Source organism: Erpetoichthys calabaricus, chromosome 2 (assembly GCF_900747795.2).
Source record: "Erpetoichthys calabaricus chromosome 2, fErpCal1.3, whole genome shotgun sequence".
In the NCBI taxonomy this organism is placed as follows: Eukaryota; Metazoa; Chordata; class Cladistia; order Polypteriformes; family Polypteridae; genus Erpetoichthys; species Erpetoichthys calabaricus.
The window spans coordinates 129003099-129024796 of NC_041395.2; the positions used below are offsets into that span (position 1 = coordinate 129003099).

Genomic DNA, 21698 nt, shown 5'->3' on the forward strand with positions numbered 1-21698 from the left:
GAACAAAAACCTGCAGCCACAGTGGGTCCCCAGGACTGAGGACCGAGTTTGGGAAGCACTGGTATATATGTATATCCATCCATCCATTATCCAAGCCTCTATATCCTAACTACGGGGTCACGGGGGTCTGCTGGAGCCAATCCCAGCCAACACAGGGCGCAAGGCAGGAAACAAACCCTGGGCAGGGCGCCAGCCCACCGCAGGGCACACACACCCACACACTGAGCACACACTAGGGACAATTTAGGATCGCCAATGCACCTAACCTGCATGTCTTTGGACTGTGGGAGGAAACCCACACAAACACGGGGAGAACATGCAAACTCCATGCAAGGAGGATCCAGGAAGCGAACCCGGGTCTCCCTACTGCGAGGCAGCAGCGCTACCACTGTGCCATCGTGCCGCCCATATATATATATATAATATATATATATATATATAGAGTGACAAATAGAGGCACTGTTGACCCCTTGAACCCTCACACCAGACGTCAGACACCAGATAAAAGTCCAAAATGTATATTTATTATAATAATAAAGTGCACAAAGCACCCTCCTCTCCACAATACTTAATAAATCAATAATCACTACAATAAACAATGCTCAATCCTCCACTCCCAGACGCTTAGCCACCCTGCCTCCCAACTCAGCTCAACATCTGGGATTTCCCACAATCTGGGACACTTCAGATAAAAATCCTTTTTCTTAACCCCGGAAGCATGTCATTCCTTCTGTTGCTGTGATTAAGACGCACTTCTGGGTTATGGTGCAAATAACAATCCTTGGGCCTCCCTGCAGCGACTCCTGGTGGCCCCCGTGGTATCCAGCAGGGCTGTGCATTAAAAGTCCACTGTCCATAATTCCATGCTGGCATGGGGTAGCTGCATGCAGCAAGGAGGGCTCCATCTGGCGGCCTGGGGGTATTGGCCGGGATAAACAGCCGGCCATATCTCACTATATAAATATATATATATATATATATATATATATATATATATATATATATATATATATATATATATATATATAATATATAAGATTTCTTTGTACATATTACATGGTGTTTTCAAGAGAGTATTTTAGTGTTATTTGTCATTGTTTATTTGTAAGGGATTTTATATTATTTTTAATTAAACTGTGCAGTAAGTAAGGGTATAACTGTCTAAGATGTGTGGTAAACATGAATAAACTGAATTGATGGCAGATACTTAAAAAAAAAAAAAATAGCTAACCTCACGCTGCATGGCAGCTCTCCATGGGGAGATCTCCATGCACTAGAAGTTTATTGAAACAGAACAGACCAAAATCGAAAACACACAATGAAACAAATGCATAAATAATAACCAACAGATTACAATGTTACATTTTGCCCATTATATCAAACCTTTTGTTGCTGAATGTGCCACATTAACAGTAAGGATCTGAACTCAGGGACACAGAAATTTCACACATCTTGTGAATGCACATCAAATACTGTGTTTTACCTATCTGAGCTAAAGAAATATTGCTGTTACATAGTTTCCCTTTCAAAAAAAGCTTTCTAAGGCAACAGGAACAAACACAGCCCACTGCTGACACCAGTGTAGTCAAAGTTATGTAAGTCCTTGGTTGATATTTGAATACTGGACTTCTGCAGCATCATCACTGGTTTCAAGGATGAAAAGTAACTTACGTAGTTGTTACATATGTTGCTACATATGTTGGTCACAAAGTGTAAAGGTCATTATAACTGTTGTTTTATGGGTCTGGTGTAGGTCGTCACCTATGCGCATACTTTAACTGCTGGTATGGTGTAGCACAAACCAGTTTTCATGGCCATGTAACATAGTGTTTCTCAAGCCCTGGATCGTGCTACCAGTTGGTTCGCAAGTGGGTTACAGTGGGTTGCCTAAGTAATTGGCAGCACTGTGCATTATGTTTTCCAGTTTCTAAGTGGGCTCATTTTACCAAGGGAGGCCCTCGATCACGCCCTTTTCACTAAGTGGGTAGTTTGCAGTTGTTGCTAGTGGGTCATCAATGAATTTAAAAAAGCAAAACTGGGGTGCAACGCCATAAAATCTGAGGAACACTGGTGGTGGAAGACAGTGTGGAACAAACACATAAGTATTATTAATGAGGAGTAGCACAATAAAACCAAACCTTTAAAGGCCCTCCAAGAGTCTGAAAACCTATGAGACCCTATGAAATAATAATAATAATAATAATAATAATAATAATAATAATGAAAGATTTCATATTTCAGCAGGTTTTAGGAATTTCTAGAACATTTTTACCCTATTGTTTTCCTATGGCCTTCAGCTATAAGTGCAAATCTCGTCAACTTTGTCGGCTGTAAATTGGTGTATGACTGTACTGTAGAGCATGCAATATTTTTATTTGAGCTTATTTCTTTATGTCTACTTGTAAATCAAAGGAGACTCCAAAACATTGAAAACTAATATTTGCAGCTAATCTATAATGTCTTCAACTGGGTCTCATAGCTGCTTTATTGTTGCATTGATATTATATTATGGCACTTAAAATACTTTTTTTATTTTAATTTAAGGCGGCTGATACAGATGAGCAGCAGGGAACTTTGACTTTTGAAGAGTTCTCTGTATTTTACAAGATGATGTCACTCAGAAGAGACCTTTTCTTATTGCTCATGTGCTTTAGTGACAAGAAAGATCATCTTACTGCCGATGACCTTGCTCACTTCCTCAAGACTGAACAGAAGGTGAGTCAAGGCTCCCAACTTGAGCAAATTCACATGTGAAAAATGTCATGCAAATGAGTGTATTGGTAGTCAGTTCTGCTCCTACAAGACACTGTAAGAAGTGTAAGCAATGACAGCAACATTGAACACTTGGTGAATATTCATTAGACTTGTAAATAATACACAACGAAGGTCCTTGGTATTTAGACATTTTACATCTTTCTAGTCTGCATTTATTATAAAGTGCTGTTGTTTAAAGTAAATCAATTAAATGTGACTTAACTAGATTATAGACCATCTTAATGACCACAGAGAAGAATCTAGTAAGCGTCAACTGTTAAGCAACTGCTTAAAATAAACCTGAACTCTTTAAAAATTTTTAAAAGTATCTGGATGAGATATTGACACAACTGCTCTCTCTTCAGACCATCAAACTCCTTATGTAACCCAGTCTCATTTTTACAACCGCAAGATGCCTTGTTAGTCCACTAAATGGGCAAACCTGTTGGCTAGCAGTGCCAAACTGTGGAGCATACACACGTTACCACGCTCTGTGCGCTCTCTATCAGAATGCTAGGAATAGTGAAGATGGAAAAGTAGTTCCTATGGCCTTTCTTCAAAAGAAATGTATTTTAAGCAATGTTACACAATTTAAGGAAACATTGCTGGGCCTGGACCGGGGTTTGAACATAGGTCTTTACTGGTAGCACACCATTTTAACCTTTCATTGCTCCGACTGGTGGTTTTTCAAGCTAGTGCAATCACATTATTGAAAATGTCTGAAGCGGTAGTGTAGGCAGTCCGACACATAGTCTGAATAGGTGCATCTGTACAGTATAAGAAATAAGAAATACGCTTTATCCCCCATTTGAACGATGGACAGAGATGTACTACAGTTGCACATCTCCTGAAAGTCTCTGGCATAAGTTACATTGCACACTGTGATTATTAAAGCAATAGCTCGCATCACAATTTTTGGGAACGCAAAAGCCCTAAAGAATGGTTGGACTAATATATAATGTCTAATATTACAACTAGAGCACACAATGGATAATTAACTCAGCCAAGTTGCATAGTATGCCTGTAATATTTGTAAGGTTTCTTATTTCAAGGCAATGTAATATAATAATTATCTACTTATGTTGTAAAGGTGGATTTTAACAACATGGTCATGGAAAGCCACAGACTGTCACAGCAGCCTTGAGTGCAATGCACAAACTAATCTTGGATAGGATGCTGTCTATCAGAGGGCAGGCCGATGGACTAACCAATACTCACAGAGTGCAAGTTTCCATTTGTCACTCAAATTAGAATAAACATTTTTGGCCTTTGGAAAAAAAGTAGTGCACCATTAGAAAATTCACATTGACAAAACAAGTGGGTGCAGACCTCACACGTTGATAGTGATTAGATTTAGATTGAAACCCTGGGTCTTGGAGCAGTGAAGCAACAGAACTCTTGCACGACAAAATATTTTATTTTTTTATATTTTGGTGGCAAGTGGCATGCTTGTTCGTGCTTCTGTTTCACAGATTCAGCATGTTGGGTTTGAAATATTGCACCTGTTCGGAGGTAGGTAGCTTGCTGACTTTAACTTGGCCCCAGTGTGAGTGGGTGTGTATGTGTGTGTGCCCTATGATGGACTGGTGTCCTGTCTAATGTGTTAGCTCCTTTGCGTTTTCTGCTGCCTGGACAGATTTCAGCCCCTTGTGACCCTGTCTTATGGGTTTGAGAAAGTAGATGTATGCATGTTAGTTAAATTATAATCCTGGTCCAGTCTCTGTATGATGTTTGCCTGTTTTAAAGATTTTAGTACGGTACCTTCCTTGCATACTGAGTTTTTCTTCTATAACTCCATGATGTATGTGCTAGTTTAATTATCAGCTTTTATAATGAGTGAGCATCAGTGTGCCCTATGGTTGAATAGTTACCAAGCCAGGATTCCAGCCTAGGATTAAAGTAGGTTTGAACATGAATAGAGTGGATTAGATTAGATATGATATGACCTCTCAACTCTTCTCAGGATTAAGTGGGCATAAAAGATGCTATGGTATGATAAAATTTGATAAGATCTGTCCACTACTTTGCAATGGATTGAGGGACCAGATCAATCCAGTGCTGCGGATATCTGCTATGAGCTTGCACTGTAATATAAACTGCTCAAAAAAAAATAAAGAAACACTTTGAAAACACATCAAATATCAATGGGGAAAAAAAATCCTGCTGCATATCTATACTAATATGGACTGGGTAATGTGTTAATAACAAAAGGATGCCACATCATTTGATGGAAATGAAAATTATCAACCTACAGAAGGCTGAATTCAAAGACACCCTGAAAATCAACATGAACAAATTATGTGGCAGGCTAGTCCATTTTGCTGAAATTTCATTGCAGCAACTCCAAATTGTACTCAGTAGTTTGTATGGCCCCCACGTGCTTGTATGCATGCCTGACAACATCGGTGCATGCTCCTAATGAGACGATGGATGGTGTCCTGGGGAATCTCCTCCCCGATCTGGACCATCCTCCTGTACAGTCTGAGGTGTAACCTGGCAACGTCAGATGGACCAAAACATAATGTCCCAGAGGTGTTCTGTTGGATTTAGGTCAGGTGAGCGTGGGGGCCAGTCAATGGTATCAATTCCTTCATCCTCCAGAAACTTCCTGCATACTGTCCAGGAGGAACTTAGGACCCAGTGCACCAGCATAGGTTCTGACAATGGGTCCAAGGATTTCATCCCAATACCTAATGTCAGTCAAGGTGCCGTTGTCTAGCCTGTAGAGGTCTGTGCGTCCCTCCATGGATATGCCTCCCCAGACCATCACTGACCCACCACTAAACTGGTCATGCTGAATGATGTTACAGGCAGCTTAACATTCTCCACGGCTTCTCCACACCCTTTCACGTCTGTCACATGTGCTCTGGGTGAACCTGCTCTCATCTGTGAAAAGCGCAGGGCGCCAGTGGTGGACCTGCCAGTTCTGGTATTCTATGGCAAATGCCAATTGAGCTCGACGGTGCTAGGCAGTGAGCACAGGGCCCACTAGAGGATATTGGGCCCTCAGGCCATCCTCATGAAGTCTGTTTCTGATTGTTTGGTCAGAGACATTCACACCAGTGGCCTGCTGAAGGTCATTTTGTAGGGCTCTGGCAGTGCTCATCCTGTTCCTCCTTGCTGAAGGGTTAAGGACCTTCTACGGCCCTGTCCAGCTCTCCTAGAGTAACTGCCTGTCTCTTGGAATCTCGTTCATGCTCTTGAGACTGTGCTGGGAGACACAGCAAAGCTTCTGGCAATGGCACGTATTGATGTGCCATCTTGGAGAAGTTGGACTATCTGTGCAACCTTTGTAGGGTCCAGGTATCGCTTCATGCTACCAGTAGTGACACTAACTGTAGCCAAATGTAAAACTGGTGAAAAAACAGTCAGAAAAGATGAGGAGAGAAAAATGTCAGTGGCCTCCACCTGTTAAACCACTCCTGTTTTGGGGGTCGTCTCATTGTTGCCCCTCTAGTGCACCTGTTATTCATTTCATTAACACCAAATCAGCTGAAACTGATTAACAACCCCTCTGCTACTTAACTGAGCAGATCAATATCCCAGAAGTTTCATTGAATTGAGGCTATACTCTGATTAAAAAGTGTTCCTTTAATTTTTTGAGCAGTATATTTGCCTATACAGTCAACTTAGTTGTCTAGTTTGGCATTTAACAGGACCCAGGAGAAACGGCGCAAATCTGTAGAAAATGACAGATAAATTTCTTAGGTGACATGGAGAGTGAATAACCCATTTAGAGCAAATCCAAAACAAGATGAGGTATGCAATAAAGAAGCCATTGTACAAAGTGGTCTAAACCTTCTTGGTTGTGCTTTCTTACAAAAAATGTCAATCCTAGAATTCTAGTTTGTTTACTGCTGCAGTCATTCTTCCATTTTTATTTCTGTGTTGATGTTTCACTCCTTTTTCTTAAAGAAACTAACTTGCAAATTATTTGTAAATGTTCACAAATGATAGTTCTTCTGTCAGTACATTACAGATGCTGTATTGGTTTTGCATAGTTTACAATAGGTATAAAACAATGCCTTCTTTTATGTAATATTATTTATGTATTCTATACAGTGGAAAGTAGAATCAAGGCACATCAATGGCTACAATGCAATGTGATGGCACCAATTTGCTTTTACAAAATTTCTACTATATACTGTAAACTTTCCCTGCTTAATCCTTTAACATCGGCCCTGCTTCTCTTTCAAGGATTCCAAGAGAAATGCTGTCTGTTATAAGACCTGTCTTCCCCAATTTAGGATTTTGGTTTAAGAGAGCACAATGGCGTGATGAGCAGGCAATGGACAGACAGTATGTGAAAATCTTTGCCTGTCAGAAAACCAGACTGACAGCATGACCTGTTCTCAAAACCTCAATCAGGGCCAAGAGATTTACTTTCAGTATCCTGTTAACAATGTAACATCAAAGACAAGAAGCCTTGATGTTTTTCATGCAGAGATTCTAGCCAGTGATCCCAAAGGATTCCAAAACCGTCTTAACTTTATGTTTCAGTTTGTAAAAGTGAAGAAGCAAGCACTGATTTTTTTTTCTTTTTAATTGCTTTTTTTTTTTTTGCTCATTATTTCAAGCATTTATGTGGTACATATTACTAAAATTTTATTCTTTTGCCTCAGATGGTCAGTGTTACGCCAGAGTACTGCCTGGATATTATTGATAAGTTTGAGGTTTGCGAGGAAAACAAAGCGATGAAAGTGCTGAGCGTGGAAGGTAAGTCAGTTCTATAAATGCAGACCTTTGCTACTTGTGCTCAAAATCCTTTCTTTCCTATCAGAATAATAAACCGCAGGCATTCTGTAAATACTCAAATTAGGTGAGGCAGAATAAAATCTTATTTATTGCCTGCTGAGATAGATAACAGGGTTGTAATCTAAGAAGATGAACCATGAGTCATAAAAGTAAAGTTTAAATTGCAGTCATCAAACTTGAAGACAGCAGCAGGCTGTTTTGTTGCACAATATGGTTTTCATTCTGCGTGTAACCTTTTTCTTAAAAAGTAAAATCAGTTTAGAGTAATAAATAAGTAAACAAGCAAGGTAAATAATTAATATTATGCAAAAATGGTGTAACCATCATGGGTCCCCATATAAACAATACATTGTACTTCTTTGTTTGCTTCTCGGCTTTTTAAATTATGCTCATGGATTAATTACATTTTCCAGCAATTTTTTTCTCTGGCAGTTTAATCTTCCCCTTTAAAAAAACAATGAAAGAGTATAATATTTTATTGCATATTAAATATAACATATAACGTGCTAAAATAATGTGGATGACCTTGCATTTCAGCTCTTGGTGTGTATTCTGCACTATAAATGCACTAACTGTTACTGAACTGTTATTGCCTCTTTCCAGAGTATTAATTTGTGTATCTATTTTTGATTTTACCAGTTAGGAAACTGTAATTAAACTGTGCCTCTTATTCAGAGGGTGTAAAATTATATTGTATAATAAGGAGAAGAATAAATCTCTCTCTCTCTCTAGTTTGATTTGTGAGCAGCACAATGGTGCAGTGACTAGTGCTGCTTCCTGACAGATAACAGCATCCAAGCACTTTAAGATGTGCGCCACATTGTGCCATGATGCCAGGACCACAAATCACTTGTTCCATCCCAGGAAACACAGTACATGCATTACCCGTCTTTTTAACAAAGACATCTATTCCAAAATATCCTTATCATTAACCTATAGTACTAGGGTGCTGTACCATGTTAGCCATTATGGATGTAGTGAGAAGTCAAGCAAAATGACACCTTTTATTGGCTAACTAAAAAGATTACAATATGCAAGCTTTTGAGTCAATGAAGAAGGGCTTGACTTCTCATTACATTGACCTACTGCAAATTTTTAAGTAGGGTAAAAAAATCAATCTATTAATAATATCATTTGTTCAATTTATGTTTTATATATCCATCCATCCATTTTCCAACCCGCCAATCCACCTAACCAGCATGTCTTTGGACTGTGGGAGGAAACCGGAGCACCCGAAGGAAACCCACGCAGACACGGGGAGAGCATGCAAATTCCACGCAGGGAGGACCCGGGAAGCGAACCCAGGTCCCCAGGTCTCCCAACTGCGAGGCAGCAGTGCTACCCACTGCGCCACAGTGCCGCCATGTTTTATATATGGATTCCACAAATTAAACACCCATTCATCCATTATTCAACCCACTATATCCTAACTACAGGGTCACGGGGGTCTGCTGGAGCCAATCCCAGCCAACACAGGGCGCAAGGCAGGAAACAAACCCTGGGCAGGGCGCCAGCCCACCGCAGACAGATTAAACAAACATATAAAAATATTTCTTAAAGCTGCATATATTTCATTTAATTATGTGCCATTTACATTGAATACTACCATTATACATTTTAGTATAACATCATTGCATTTGATTAATAGACGCATCTGCTCTTACTCATACAGACCCATGCAGCTTAACATTCAAAGGTTTAGGAAGTTGAGAAGGGAAACTGGAACTCCAGGGTTAAACCCCTTGCAGACACAGGGAGAACATACACATTTAAAAGAAACAGTGACCGAGGACTTAGTGAGCCCCGTAAGAGTGAGTGCGGGTGTATGGTTGAGTATATCCATGTGATGGATTGGCACCCTATTTGGGATTTGTTGCCTACCTTGTGTCCAATATAGTCTGTCTGGATTCCAGCCACCTGCAACCCGTAAATGGGTAAGTCAGGTTTGATAATCGACAGATGGATCCAGATGCAAGCATTTTTGATGTTATTGAATGTGTAGATGTGAAGGCTTTGGTTGTTTACAAAAATAATAATTTAGGGTAGGTGGAATGGTGGCTAGTTTTTTGGACTGCTGACCCACAACTCTATACTCTTTGTTTTAAATAGCTGCACAGACACTGCAACTTTGTAGTTTGGGATTCAAATCCACGACTCTGGAGCTGTAACTATATAATATTTGCTATTTAAATGTGTATGTATATTTATACCATATATCAATTGTATACACATGCTAACACCTGAAATCCAATTTAGATTTGCATTTAGTGTACATAATGTGTATTCATGTATTACACACCTTCCTTCTAAATTTAGCCATCCTGTTATAACAGTGATTGTTATAAGAAAACACTTTTATAACATTGCTGTCAATTAAAGTAATGTCCAAAAGCAATTTGTGACGGTTGATATTTTCTGAAACCAATAAATAGCACATGGTGAAAATACTCTAAAACTGCAAATGAGAATACGGGTCATAAGATAACAAAACAATGGATAAACAGAAAATGATTCAGCTTGTGCTTAGTGGTGTTTTTATCAACCAGAATAAAAGAAATGTTGATTGATGGCCTTCCTCAAGGAGCATAGAGATTCATATTTTACTTTAGGGGTTTTCCTGTCAGTATCCATAAATTAAGTGCTCATCAGAAATTATCAGACAAGTGTTGTCATTTGGATTTTTTTTTTTGAGGATACAGTTTATGTAATGTTTTGAAAATTGTTAGAATAAATGAATTGAAATTTGTGCCTCATGTCGATATGCTTAATGTCATTTTCTGGTCAGTTTGCACAGGCTTGTAATGAGGAACTTCATTTTATTTTTTAATAGCATATTTCCAGCAGTGTGGTATAAGCTGCAGAGGACTTGACAGCCTGTCAACGAAACGCTGTTGGCTTTAGGGAGATGTTCAACTTTAGGTCACATATATCGTTTTAATGCTTAGTAGTAAAAATGCATAACTTCATTTTATAAAACTTTCTTAAATATTTGTTGTAGCATAAAGTCAGTCTGCATGGAAGCAACATAGTAGTAGTTTTTTTTTTTTTTTTGCTTTTTAAACAATGTATCCAAATGTAAACATAACCAGATTGGTTCTCCTTGAGGAAAATAGTTTTTTAAATGCAGGTCAGAGGCATCTAAGGAATAGCATGGTCATTTTAGCGGCGATAATTGGCCAAATAAGCCATAAGATGGCTTGCACACTGCAAATAATTAAGGCAGGAGTTCAATCAAACAGTTGTCAATGAAAATGGAAATGGAATAACCTAAAGGCTTAATGTTGCTGCTTACAGTCAAGGATATGGAAATTGGTAATCTATCCAATGCACGATTATGATGTCTTTAGGTTACAAGTTCACCTCATCTTGCATGATTAGCTTTCCGAACTATAATGAAACATTGCAATTGGGTTCAGAGTCAATTTCTAATGCTTGATTTATTTTGTGAAAGCATGTGGCAGAGTATGCATGACTGATTTTATTTTTTACCCATGGATGTCTAAGTGACTAATAAACATAAGCTCGCATAAGATCTGTTTTATTTATTGTAAAGAAAGAGTAACTACAAATGAAATTGTTCTGCATGTCTGATATTTGTCCTGCATCACACCTATCTCTCCTTCTGTTTATTCATTCCACCTTGTTGAGGCAAAAACAATATTCTGTCTTTCCAGCTCTAAACACACAACCTTTTTAGAATATTTCTGAAGACGGAAGGAATTGTTTGAATGTGCACAATTAGAGTGTAGTATTGGTATAGGATAGCTGATCATCTGTTTTATTTAAAATACACCAACATCCTTTTGACAGTATCAGAGCACTTGAAGGGCATTTCATATATTTTGAATCAAGGTTGGCACAATGATTATCTCAGCAAAGATCCAGCTTCTTGGGTTCAAATCCCATGTCTGCCATTGCCTGTGTGGAGTTTGCACATTTTCCCAATGAGTGCGTAGTAAACATATTCCTCAGATGTAGGTGTTAAGTGGACTGGCTGTTTGAAACTGGCTCTGTTTGAAAGTAGGTGTGGCCACAATGAGATTCTGTGATGGACTGGCAACCTCTCCAGGTCAAGGGGTGTGGCAACAGGTTGGCAGCTTGAACAGTGCCCACCCACAACAGCTATCTGTCAACCCAATGCAAAATGAATGCAAATTACATTGCAGATCATTTAGTTTCTTTCCCTGCATACACTGATGCAACCCTTAAGATGTCATCTTAGTAAGGCCACTGGGAGGGCTGCTGTCAGGTTATGTCGTGTATAAAATGTTGGGAACTGACACCTTAGTAGGAATGGGTGCATTACTTGTTTATTTAAAAGCTTACTTGCTGACTCTTGCTTTAAGATTTTAGTACTTGGATGGTCATTGGGAAGCCAAAACATTGTAGATTTTCATTCTTCTTGAAAGATAGTTTCATTATCATGTTAAAAGAACTAATGTACAGCTTCTTTGTTTGAGAGCTGTTGGTCATTATTGATGTACAAACCCTCCAGGCTCTGCTTCTTGTTAGTGGTGGATATATTGAAAGTGCTCCTACTGTAAATGCACTATGTTGTGGTAGTTAGGAACTGAAACACCTCTTTTAAGCACTTAAAGTTTTAGGATGGAGGATAAAAGCAAGACTGCACAAATTGTAACTCTTGTACAGTAGCTAGTGTATCTTTTAACTAATAGCAGAAAGTAGAGAGGTGACAAAACAAGAAGATAAAGACAATCACTAGATGGAGGAGGATGAGATATTCAGTAAGCAAAAACAGACATGCTTTAAAAGTTCGGCATATTTGTTTGTTTGTGTTTTACTTGGTGGTTTCTTTTTTCTTCTGCTTCTGTTTTGCATGTATTTTCTAACTTACTGATCTTATTTATGGTCATGATAAGCTGGTGCCAATTCTAACAGCTTGAGTTTATTCTTTATACTGTGTTTATTTGCACATTAATTTATGTTGTATGTTTATTGGATGGCACAGTAGTAAAGTGCTTACTTGCCTCACCACTGCATACTCCAGGGTTGACATTTCTAGCTTTGGGTCTTTCTGTGTTTAGTTTGTATGTTCTCCTCTTCCCAGTGTGAGTTTTCCCTGGGCACTCCAATTTTCTCCTTCAACCCAAAGCCATGCAAGTTAGTTTAGATGGCAACTTTAGAATGGCCCTATGTGAGTAGGAGCTGTCTCCACACCATGCTGATGTTCTATCTTGGACTCGTTTCTCCCTTGCACTCTTGTTTCTGCGATAATTTGTAGTTCATGTGATTTTGTGCTATTGAAAAACAAATGAAGGATTATAATTTCACCCTCTCTATTCCCCTTCCTTTAGGCTTTACAAATTTCATGCGCAGCCCTGACTGTGACGTCTTCAATCCTCTGCACTACGAAATAAACCAGGACATGGACCAGCCACTGTGTAACTACTTTATTGCTTCTTCTCATAACACATATCTGACGGGCGACCAGCTGCTGTCAAACTCCAAGACTGATATGTATGCATGGGTTCTTCAGGCAGGCTGCCGATGTGTGGAAGGTAATAGAAGTTCTTTTTCCATCACACAGGGCTGTTTTTAATACCATGCTTGAACTACTGCCCAATTTGAAATGAAACATAATCCCTTTTTTTATTTCAGTTGACTGCTGGGATGGACCAGACAATGAGCCTGTGGTTCAGCACGGATACACACTCACTTCCAAGATACTTTTCAAAGATGTGATTGAAACCATTAACAAATATGCCTTTGTCAAAAATGAGTAAGTGATGACTTGATTTAATGAGGCTTGTGGACATGAGAAGCTAAAACTTTTCTGTGTTTAACTTAATTTGTGTGTTTAACTACAGTTTAATTATTTACTGTTAGTGCATTATAGTTTTAAATAAGTGTAAGCTCTGTGAGACTATACTCAAAGTGAAGAGTGCTGTACAAAAAAATAAACTTACATTAAATTGATTTGAAAATAGGCATGGAATCTGATAATGCTGATTATGTTGGCTGACAATTTGACGCTGTATGTTTTGTTACTGGTCTGATACCTATAGTAAATGTTTTTCTACAATACGTTTTCTATAAAATAATTCTCTTTTCGGTATTTTGTATGCTTTAATATTTAAGGCAATTCCTGAAGTTTTTAATTGATATTAGTTTGCATGCAGGATGCTTATTTGGTTATTACATTCCATGGTATGGCATCAGTCTAAAAACTAAACCATATGAGCTGATTAGTTGTTTTATATTACATCTATATATCCATAGTACTAGGGTGTTGTACCATGTTAGCCATTATGAATGTAGAGAAAAGCCAAGCAAAATGACACCTTTTATTAGCTAACTAAAAAGATTACAATATGCAAGCTTTCGAAGCAACTCAGGCCCCATCTTGAGGCAAGATGTTGAGTTTCTGTATTACATCTTGCCTGAAGAAGGGGCCTGAGTTGCCTCGAAAGCTTGCATATTGTAATCTTTTTAGTTAGCCAATAAAAGGTGTCATTTTGCTTGGCTTTTCTCTACATCTATATATCCATAATTTAATGCTCAGATTATATAAAGCTGTTCTTTTTTGAGTGGGTACATATGCTATAGGTTAGGAAGTTTTTCTCTGTTCATCCATTCAAATGATGTAACATAATTAAAGGAATGATTTTCTTCCAAAGATCCTACAAAGTGATCAATTTTTAAAACCTGCTTTTCCTTCTAGAGGGTTGTGGGCGGCATTGCAAGGAAGAAGCAACTAATGAATGGGGCATCGAGTCTTGCTCTCTCTTCTGGGACAGCTTAGCTGTTAGCTAAACAAATAAGCTTGATGGACTGAATGGTCTTTTCTCAATTGTTCAATTTATTATGCTCCTGTATTCTCATATACAGTACATTCACACTCACACACATCTACAGACACACTTTCAATTAAATGTAGCCAGTAAACCTAGCATGCAGGCATGCAGACGATGAGATGAAACTTCAGTCTGGTAATGCTTAAAACACAAACTAAATAATTTTATTCATTACATGAATGGTAATAATACATAATGGGTTTCTCAGGTAGTTTAATTTACCTACATTATCTATAATCTAATGGAGGCTTTTATGGTTTTAAAAGTGGCACCAGTCAATATGGACTTGTGAAAGGAAAGGATTTGTAATAAATGAAAAGAGATGAGTTAAGCTGAATAATGAAGGGAGTATCGCTATCATATGTCTCCCTTCTGTATTTGAATAGGTGTGAATGGCCTCACTTGGGCTAGAAACTCCTTTGCTCAGGATTGCAGCCTTTATTTTTGAGTAAGGTTTGAGACTTAAGAAGTCTTTTCTTGGCTTATGTTTAAATATTTACCCTCAGGGTCAAGAAGTAAATTCATTTCAATATATATTTAAGGTATGGAAAATTTAATAGGTTAATAGGGATTCATATATGTAAGGATGACTGTCCTCTTTAAGATACTTCTTTTTTACTACACTGTTTGTTTTGAGAGTATAATAAACTAGAAAAAAATCATTCATTAAGAGTACAGACTTTTAAGAAAAGGTGGCAGCTATTTACAACTGGGAGATTTACCTTTTAGTTATTAATAAAGTAGCCTTTATTAATGCTGAATGTTGACTGCATTTCTCATCGTGATTGTTGATGTGCAGTTAGCTGATATACTCTGAAGAAATGGTTATGAAAACAAAACACACACAATCGGCAGGACTAATTATACAAACTCAATTATTTCCTTTACCATTTTTAAATCCATTTCAAAATTAAATGCGAATAATGTCTCAATTTTAGTTTAAATCAATCATACAGCTGTCAGTTTTTGTGAATATGATATAAACTGGGTGTGATTCTAGAGGGCTGCAGTGGCTAAAGGTTTTCATTCCAGCCATTTCCTTACCTAGAAACCAATTAGTGCTGCTAATTAAAATGAAGGCAAAAGAAGTCTGTTTTAGTTAACAGCCGTAATTAGTTACTAATTAAAAAAGTCACTGGATGAAATTTGCAACTGCTGCATCCTTGCAGAATCCGAGTTTGATACCTCTAATAAACCAACTTCAAGCATGACGATAATAAATGTAAAATTTAGTGTTGGGTACAACCTACAGAAAGGCATTTATATAACCTTATATGGCTTTTAAAGTAAAGGTATAGTAGCACATTAGTTAACCCTTCTAATTCACAGCTGAAGAGAGAGACAAGTGTAACTTCAGCCCAGTCATTGCCAGGAGGTAGTGCACATACCTTATGATGGACTGACCTCCCATTTAGGACTCTTTCCTGCTTTGCAATCAGGATAGGTTGTGGCTCCCATTGGCATGACTTAAAAACAGACTCAGAAAGTGTTAAAGGGCTTTTACAATATTCGTAAATATTTAAGAACGCTCAATTTATATTTTGATATAATAGTATAATAAAGAGAGTCAGCCGAAATGCGAAGGCGACTGTACCAGTAATTGCAATTTTATATTATTCAATAAAGCAGCTCTGAAAAAAACTAGCTTTAAGCAAGATTTCCAGGTTTTTCAAGTTGAGTAAGCTTGTAAGGGAATCACTGATTTTTTTCAAAGGAATAAAGGCAAAGAAGAAAATTATTGCTTCCTGCTTTGCACTCAGGGTTGTGTCAATGGGCCTGGGCCTCTCACCCCCAAGGCCGAATTAAGAACCACATGGGCCATAGGGCATGGAAACTCAAAACTCAAAAGGCCCCCCTCACCTCACTTATCCTGCTAAGCACACACACATACTTAGATATTATGAATGTCATATACATCAGTAATTAATCAGGTATGAGAAGCTGATAAAAAATACAAAGCTTTATATTGGGTCTACTTTACCTTCCTTTTTTTGTTCCTTTGTGCATTACAATGAATGAAACAAATTAATGAGTGCAACATCACGTCTGTGGGAAATTAGCTTTAGTCTAATAGCGTAGCTAACGAACGTCAATGCAACACTTTCAAAGGCAACTGAGCACTGTTAATTTGCATATTAGCACCAAATAAAATAAAAATAAATGACTGTGAGATTCCTTCATTCACCTGTGGCTTTGTTTGGTGCATCTTATTTCTTGCTGTGGTGTCATGGACTTCCACATTGTCGTTCATGTTTATGTTGGTGTTATGGACTGCTGGTCACTACTGGAAATAGCAATATTAGCCATTTTCATTATCTGTTGAAATAATCATATAGATTTTTTTTTCTGCTGTTTTTGTTTTTGACAAAACAGCGCCTCTTGCTTCTCGTTAATTTTTTGTTTCACTTCACTACTGTGGTCCTGATATGAATGTCCATTCTTTTTATCTTTTTTATTTTATTTTACTTTTTTATTTTTTTGACACAGTAACACAGCAAATGTATGATAATTATAAAAGTGACCTATTAGATATCTGTGCTGAACATGTCCTAAACCTAAATTTTTCTTTACAAATCTTTTTATGTACATCTGATTGGATATGTTTATAATGTTGAGTGTCAAACTAGGGTAATGGCTGTACTGTCATTGAAAATGTGAACTTTTCCTGTCATTCTGCATTTTTTTTCTTGCATTTGCTAAGACCTTTTTACCAGCTGAGCTCCAACCTGATGGAAGTTCCGGCACCATGCTCTTTGCAATCCTAAAATTGGTAACCAAGTCAGTAAATGGCCTGGACAGATGAATAAACACACCCTGCAATTTATTACATGACATTAATATTTTTCTTCCCTGTTAGCAATACACCTTTCCAGTTCTGTCTTGAAACACCACTATCAAGTGTATATTGTCCTCTTTAACCAGAGATGTGATCCATTTCTTTACATTTAAGAAATAACATCTGACAATGGCTGTAACCCAGGTAGTAGTCAGTGCACCTTATTGATATTAGCATTGGGTTTTATTTCTTCTGTCACTCATATTTTAAGTTAACACCTTCCAGGCCTGTGTGCCATTTATACTTGACAGTTATATGCCAAGCATATTTGTGATATATGGGTTGTGATCATGACTTTTGTGCTTATGTATTTGTGTCAAACTCTTAACTGCCCCTAGGCTATGCATGCTATTGTTTACAAAGTTATATATACTTGTTTTTCTTTTCTTGAGCTTTGGAAAAATTTTAATTTTCCCTTAAGGAAAAATACATTATATCTAATCTAATCTCTCTAATCTAATTTCAGAAGAAAATGAATGTCTTTGTCTAATTTGGATTATTTTGCTGAAAACAGTTTACGTTCTTCATATCATTTGATACATTAGATAACATTCTGAAGCAATTTATGTTGTGCTCCATAATCAGATTCTCTTTGTATAAGCAGGGCCCCGTCGTGAACCGTCCTCACAGGTTCAGACTGTAAAAAGCAACTTTCTACCCAGTCACAGAATTCTGTTGGATCAATAAGTAATAAAACTTTTGACGATAATAGTGTCTTTTTCTCAAGAGCAGGCTTGTTCCCCTTGAGCTGTACTACAGCTCTTGAAATGTCAAAGCAACCTGGATTGCACATTTCGACTTAAGTAGGTAACAGAATTGGCAGGTTCCTAGCTTTTTGATTTTTGGCAAAATGAATAACAGTATCATACTATTCCAAATTTGAGATTATAATTTAATGGAAATTACATCCTTATAACTGAAACATAGTACTAAAAATTCCCTGACAGCATTTACACTGGAAATAAAATTTAGATTAATCTTCTTAAAGACCTATTTTTGTTTAAATTTATTTGGAAAAGCGCCCAGATTGACAGCTGTTTGGCAATTGCCTATAATGGGATATATAAAATATGCATATGACTTGGAAAAAGGATTTATTCATGCATGATGTTAACAACATTTGTATTGTGAACCATCCCTAAATGTGGGGAGCCACCACCTCCCACTTAAACAAAGCAAGTTTAGAAACACTGATCCACCTAACAGACAATTCTTCTGGATATTGGAGGAAAACGCATACAGATGTAGAGAAAATATTGTGGTCCATGTATGGAAAAGCTGGAACACATGTGAAAAACAAAAACACAGTAATTCGCTATGTCATATGGGCAGACACAAAAACACAACCATAATGGAAACTTATATTTTTGTCATGAGCACTGCAGAAAAACCCACAATGAGGACATATGAAAAGTTTTAATGGTATATACCACTGGCATTGACAGCAAACTAGATGATTGATTAAAACAGTTTAAGACTTTTAAAAGCCTTTCCTGTTTTCTAAATAACTTCTCAATGTGAAATTTATGAAAACAGAGACATAAAGTAAGTCAGCAAATAAATGTGGTAAATAAAAATAGTATAGAACCAAAATGGTACACAGTGATACATTACACTTGTACTGCGTGGAAGAAACATGCAGTAAAATGTATTTGGCCGGATTGGGAGAAACAAGTTCTAAAGTCTATATGGTTCCAGGTTCAAGGTTCTTTTATTTGCCATTTGTGCATAAAACCAACAGTTAAAGCACATTGGAATTCTTGTGCAGAGCTCTGTCCGAGTCATAGTAAAACATTTAAAAAAAAGATTAAAAAACAGTAAAACAAAATAATAAATAATGTAGATTATACCAGCACTATACAGAAAGGTGGTAATATCTACACACAAAAAAAATACAATATATTGTAGGTATTGCGCAGTTAAAATATTGCACATTTTTCACTCGTCATTTACATAATAAGTGAAGTGAGGCAGCGTGAGGTTATTGCACATATTCAGTCTGACTGTAGCGGGGAAAAAGCTATTGAAAAACCTTGTTCTGTGAGTGATGATGCTGTCCGCTCTGCTGTGTCTCAGATTGTGCGTACAGTTTTTGTGTCTGAGCAGAGAGTGAGCTGGATGGAGTGAGTCCCTGATAATTCCCTCTGCTCTTTTCCGACAACGATGTGCGTACATAAAGTCCATGGAAGAGCAGGCTGTGGTCAAAGACAAGGACACCAGTTAACTGAATTAGTCAGTCAGTCATTGTTCAACCCCCTATATCCGAACACAGGAGTCCGCTGGAGCCAATACCAGCCAACACAGGGCACAAGGCAGGAACAAATCCCGGGCAGGGCGTCAGCCCACCGCAGGGCACACACCCACACACCAAGCACATACTAGGGACAATTTCGGATCACCAATGCACCTAACCTGCATGTCTTTGGACTGTGGGAAGAAACCGGAGCACCCAGAGGAAACCCACACAGACACGGGGAGAACATGCAAACTCCATGCAGGGAGGACCCAGGAAGCGAACCCAAGTCTCCTTACTGCAAGGCAGCAGCACTACCACTGCGCCACCTTGCTGCCCATTAACTGAATTACCAAATCCCAAAACGTTAAGTCAACAATTTAAATCAAAAGTCATAGCAAGAAAGTCACTGACATACAGCCTGTTTTTTTAAAACAAACTACCCCTCTGAGAAATTTGCTGTTAATCCAAAATCTTTATTACCAGTAGGATTGTGTCATCTTAAATAGTGTCTCAAAGATGACATGACAATTCACAAATTCGTATTCGTAGCACAGGAGATGGCCACCTTATCTAAGAGAACCACAAAATGGTGGCACCCACGACAAAGAAAATGGTGGCAAAAATGATCATTAACAATAAGATACAAAAATAACAATAAAACAAAACAAATACCCAAAATCTTTACAGCATGGGCTGCTACAAAAAGTGAAGGATGGTATGAAAAATAGTGCTTTAAGTTAAAGAAACTATACTGACGGTGACATTCTTATTCAAGCCATGTCTCTCCTTAATCATCTTTGCAAAACACCAATGGATTCACTGCAGAGTTTTAAAAAAATAACAAGGTTGTCTGTGCATTACTTACATTATTCATTAAACTTTTTTTAGGAATGGTAAAAATGCCTGCAAGTATCCTAGTTCTTATATATTTTTGGGTGGCAATGTAGTGATGAAACAATATCAGCATTTATTTCTCTAGCACAGTTTCACACACTGAATGTAGCTTAAAGTGGTTTGCAAGAAGTCAAAGAAATGTTACAAGAAAAAGAAAAACAAATTAAATTAGGCAGGAATAATAATGAATAAGTAATAAAAAATGAATCAATACAAGTGTACGTAGTTAGTACAAAAATAGTCCTTCTTGTATAATATTGTATTTTGGTCTCTAAAGTTGAGTATGATGGTATGGTCAAATCCTTCAATGACTTTCCTCAAGTGACATCTATCCCAAACTCACGTCCGTCACTTGTACTGCAGTGTCCTTGAGGTGTAATATATGCTAACTATGGGAATCCAGTCATTAAAATAGCCACAATGTCTACATTGAATGGGATATTTCTTGTTATGAAAATCACTCAGTGCAATCTTATGTTGCAGGTACCCTGTGATACTTTCAATCGAGAACCACTGCAGCATTCCACAGCAGAAAAAGATAGCCCAGTACCTGAAAGAAATTCTAGGGGAAAAGCTGGATCTGGAAGGCATACTAGCCCGGGACTCCAAACAACTTCCAAGTCCCAACAGTTTAAAAGGCAAAATTCTCATCAAGGTATGTATATAATCTATCTCTTGGAGTTCATCTGAGTACACTTTCCTCAGAATTACTTCTGGTTGTGAGTACTGATCTGAGCAAGAACCTGACAGCTTTCTACCGTGTCATTGAGCTAAAAATATGTGCCTCCAATTTACTTATTGTGCTGTAAACAACAAGGCAGTACAGACATTCAGATATTTCTTGAAAGAATTAAATCTGGAAAGGCATTAAAAAGATAAGAAACTGGCAGCAACACATTTAAACAAAACCTGCTCAGTGTGACTGAGAAGAAAATAATTACCTGATGATTGCAATCTACATATTTTAGAGCCCTTAAATTGACATGGGACATGAAGTGTTTGCCAACGTGAACTGCAAGCTGCATTCAAACCCATTAATGTCTTAATGATTAAAGCTGCTCATTTAGTCCCATAGCCAGGCTCTTTACTGGCATCTGGTGCAAAGTAAAGCAGAAAACTTGCTTACTGAAGCGATTTTGTTCATGATAATCACCCTTTTTTTTTTAACATTTATAACACTTTAGAATTAGTGCTTTATGGGTATAGTGCATCTATTAGTTACTTATTGCTCTGTAATACAAACAAAGGCTTTGTTTTGTTATGTTCATATTATATACCCAAAGTGACTAGCAGATGCACTGTAGGTAGTACCTTTTCAAATATGTTATCAATGGTGCACAGTAAGCCTTATTAAGAACAAACAGCCTTTGTTAAGGCCTTGTTACATAGCAGCAACTGACTAACAAAT

The 21698-nt window shown here is 37.6% G+C and overlaps 1 protein-coding gene across 1 annotated transcript in view; it reads left to right on the plus strand.

Annotated features, from left to right (window-relative positions):
• plch1 (phospholipase C, eta 1) overlaps nucleotides 1-21698 on the plus strand; it is a 314659-nt gene that overhangs the window by 228115 nt on the left and 64846 nt on the right. The window contains exons 6-10 of the mRNA XM_028794504.2: nucleotides 2545-2715; nucleotides 7377-7470; nucleotides 12825-13028; nucleotides 13129-13249; nucleotides 20774-20945. Of these exons, the coding sequence (XP_028650337.1) occupies nucleotides 2545-2715; nucleotides 7377-7470; nucleotides 12825-13028; nucleotides 13129-13249; nucleotides 20774-20945 (762 nt within the window). The remainder of the gene's footprint in view (nucleotides 1-2544; nucleotides 2716-7376; nucleotides 7471-12824; nucleotides 13029-13128; nucleotides 13250-20773; nucleotides 20946-21698) is intronic.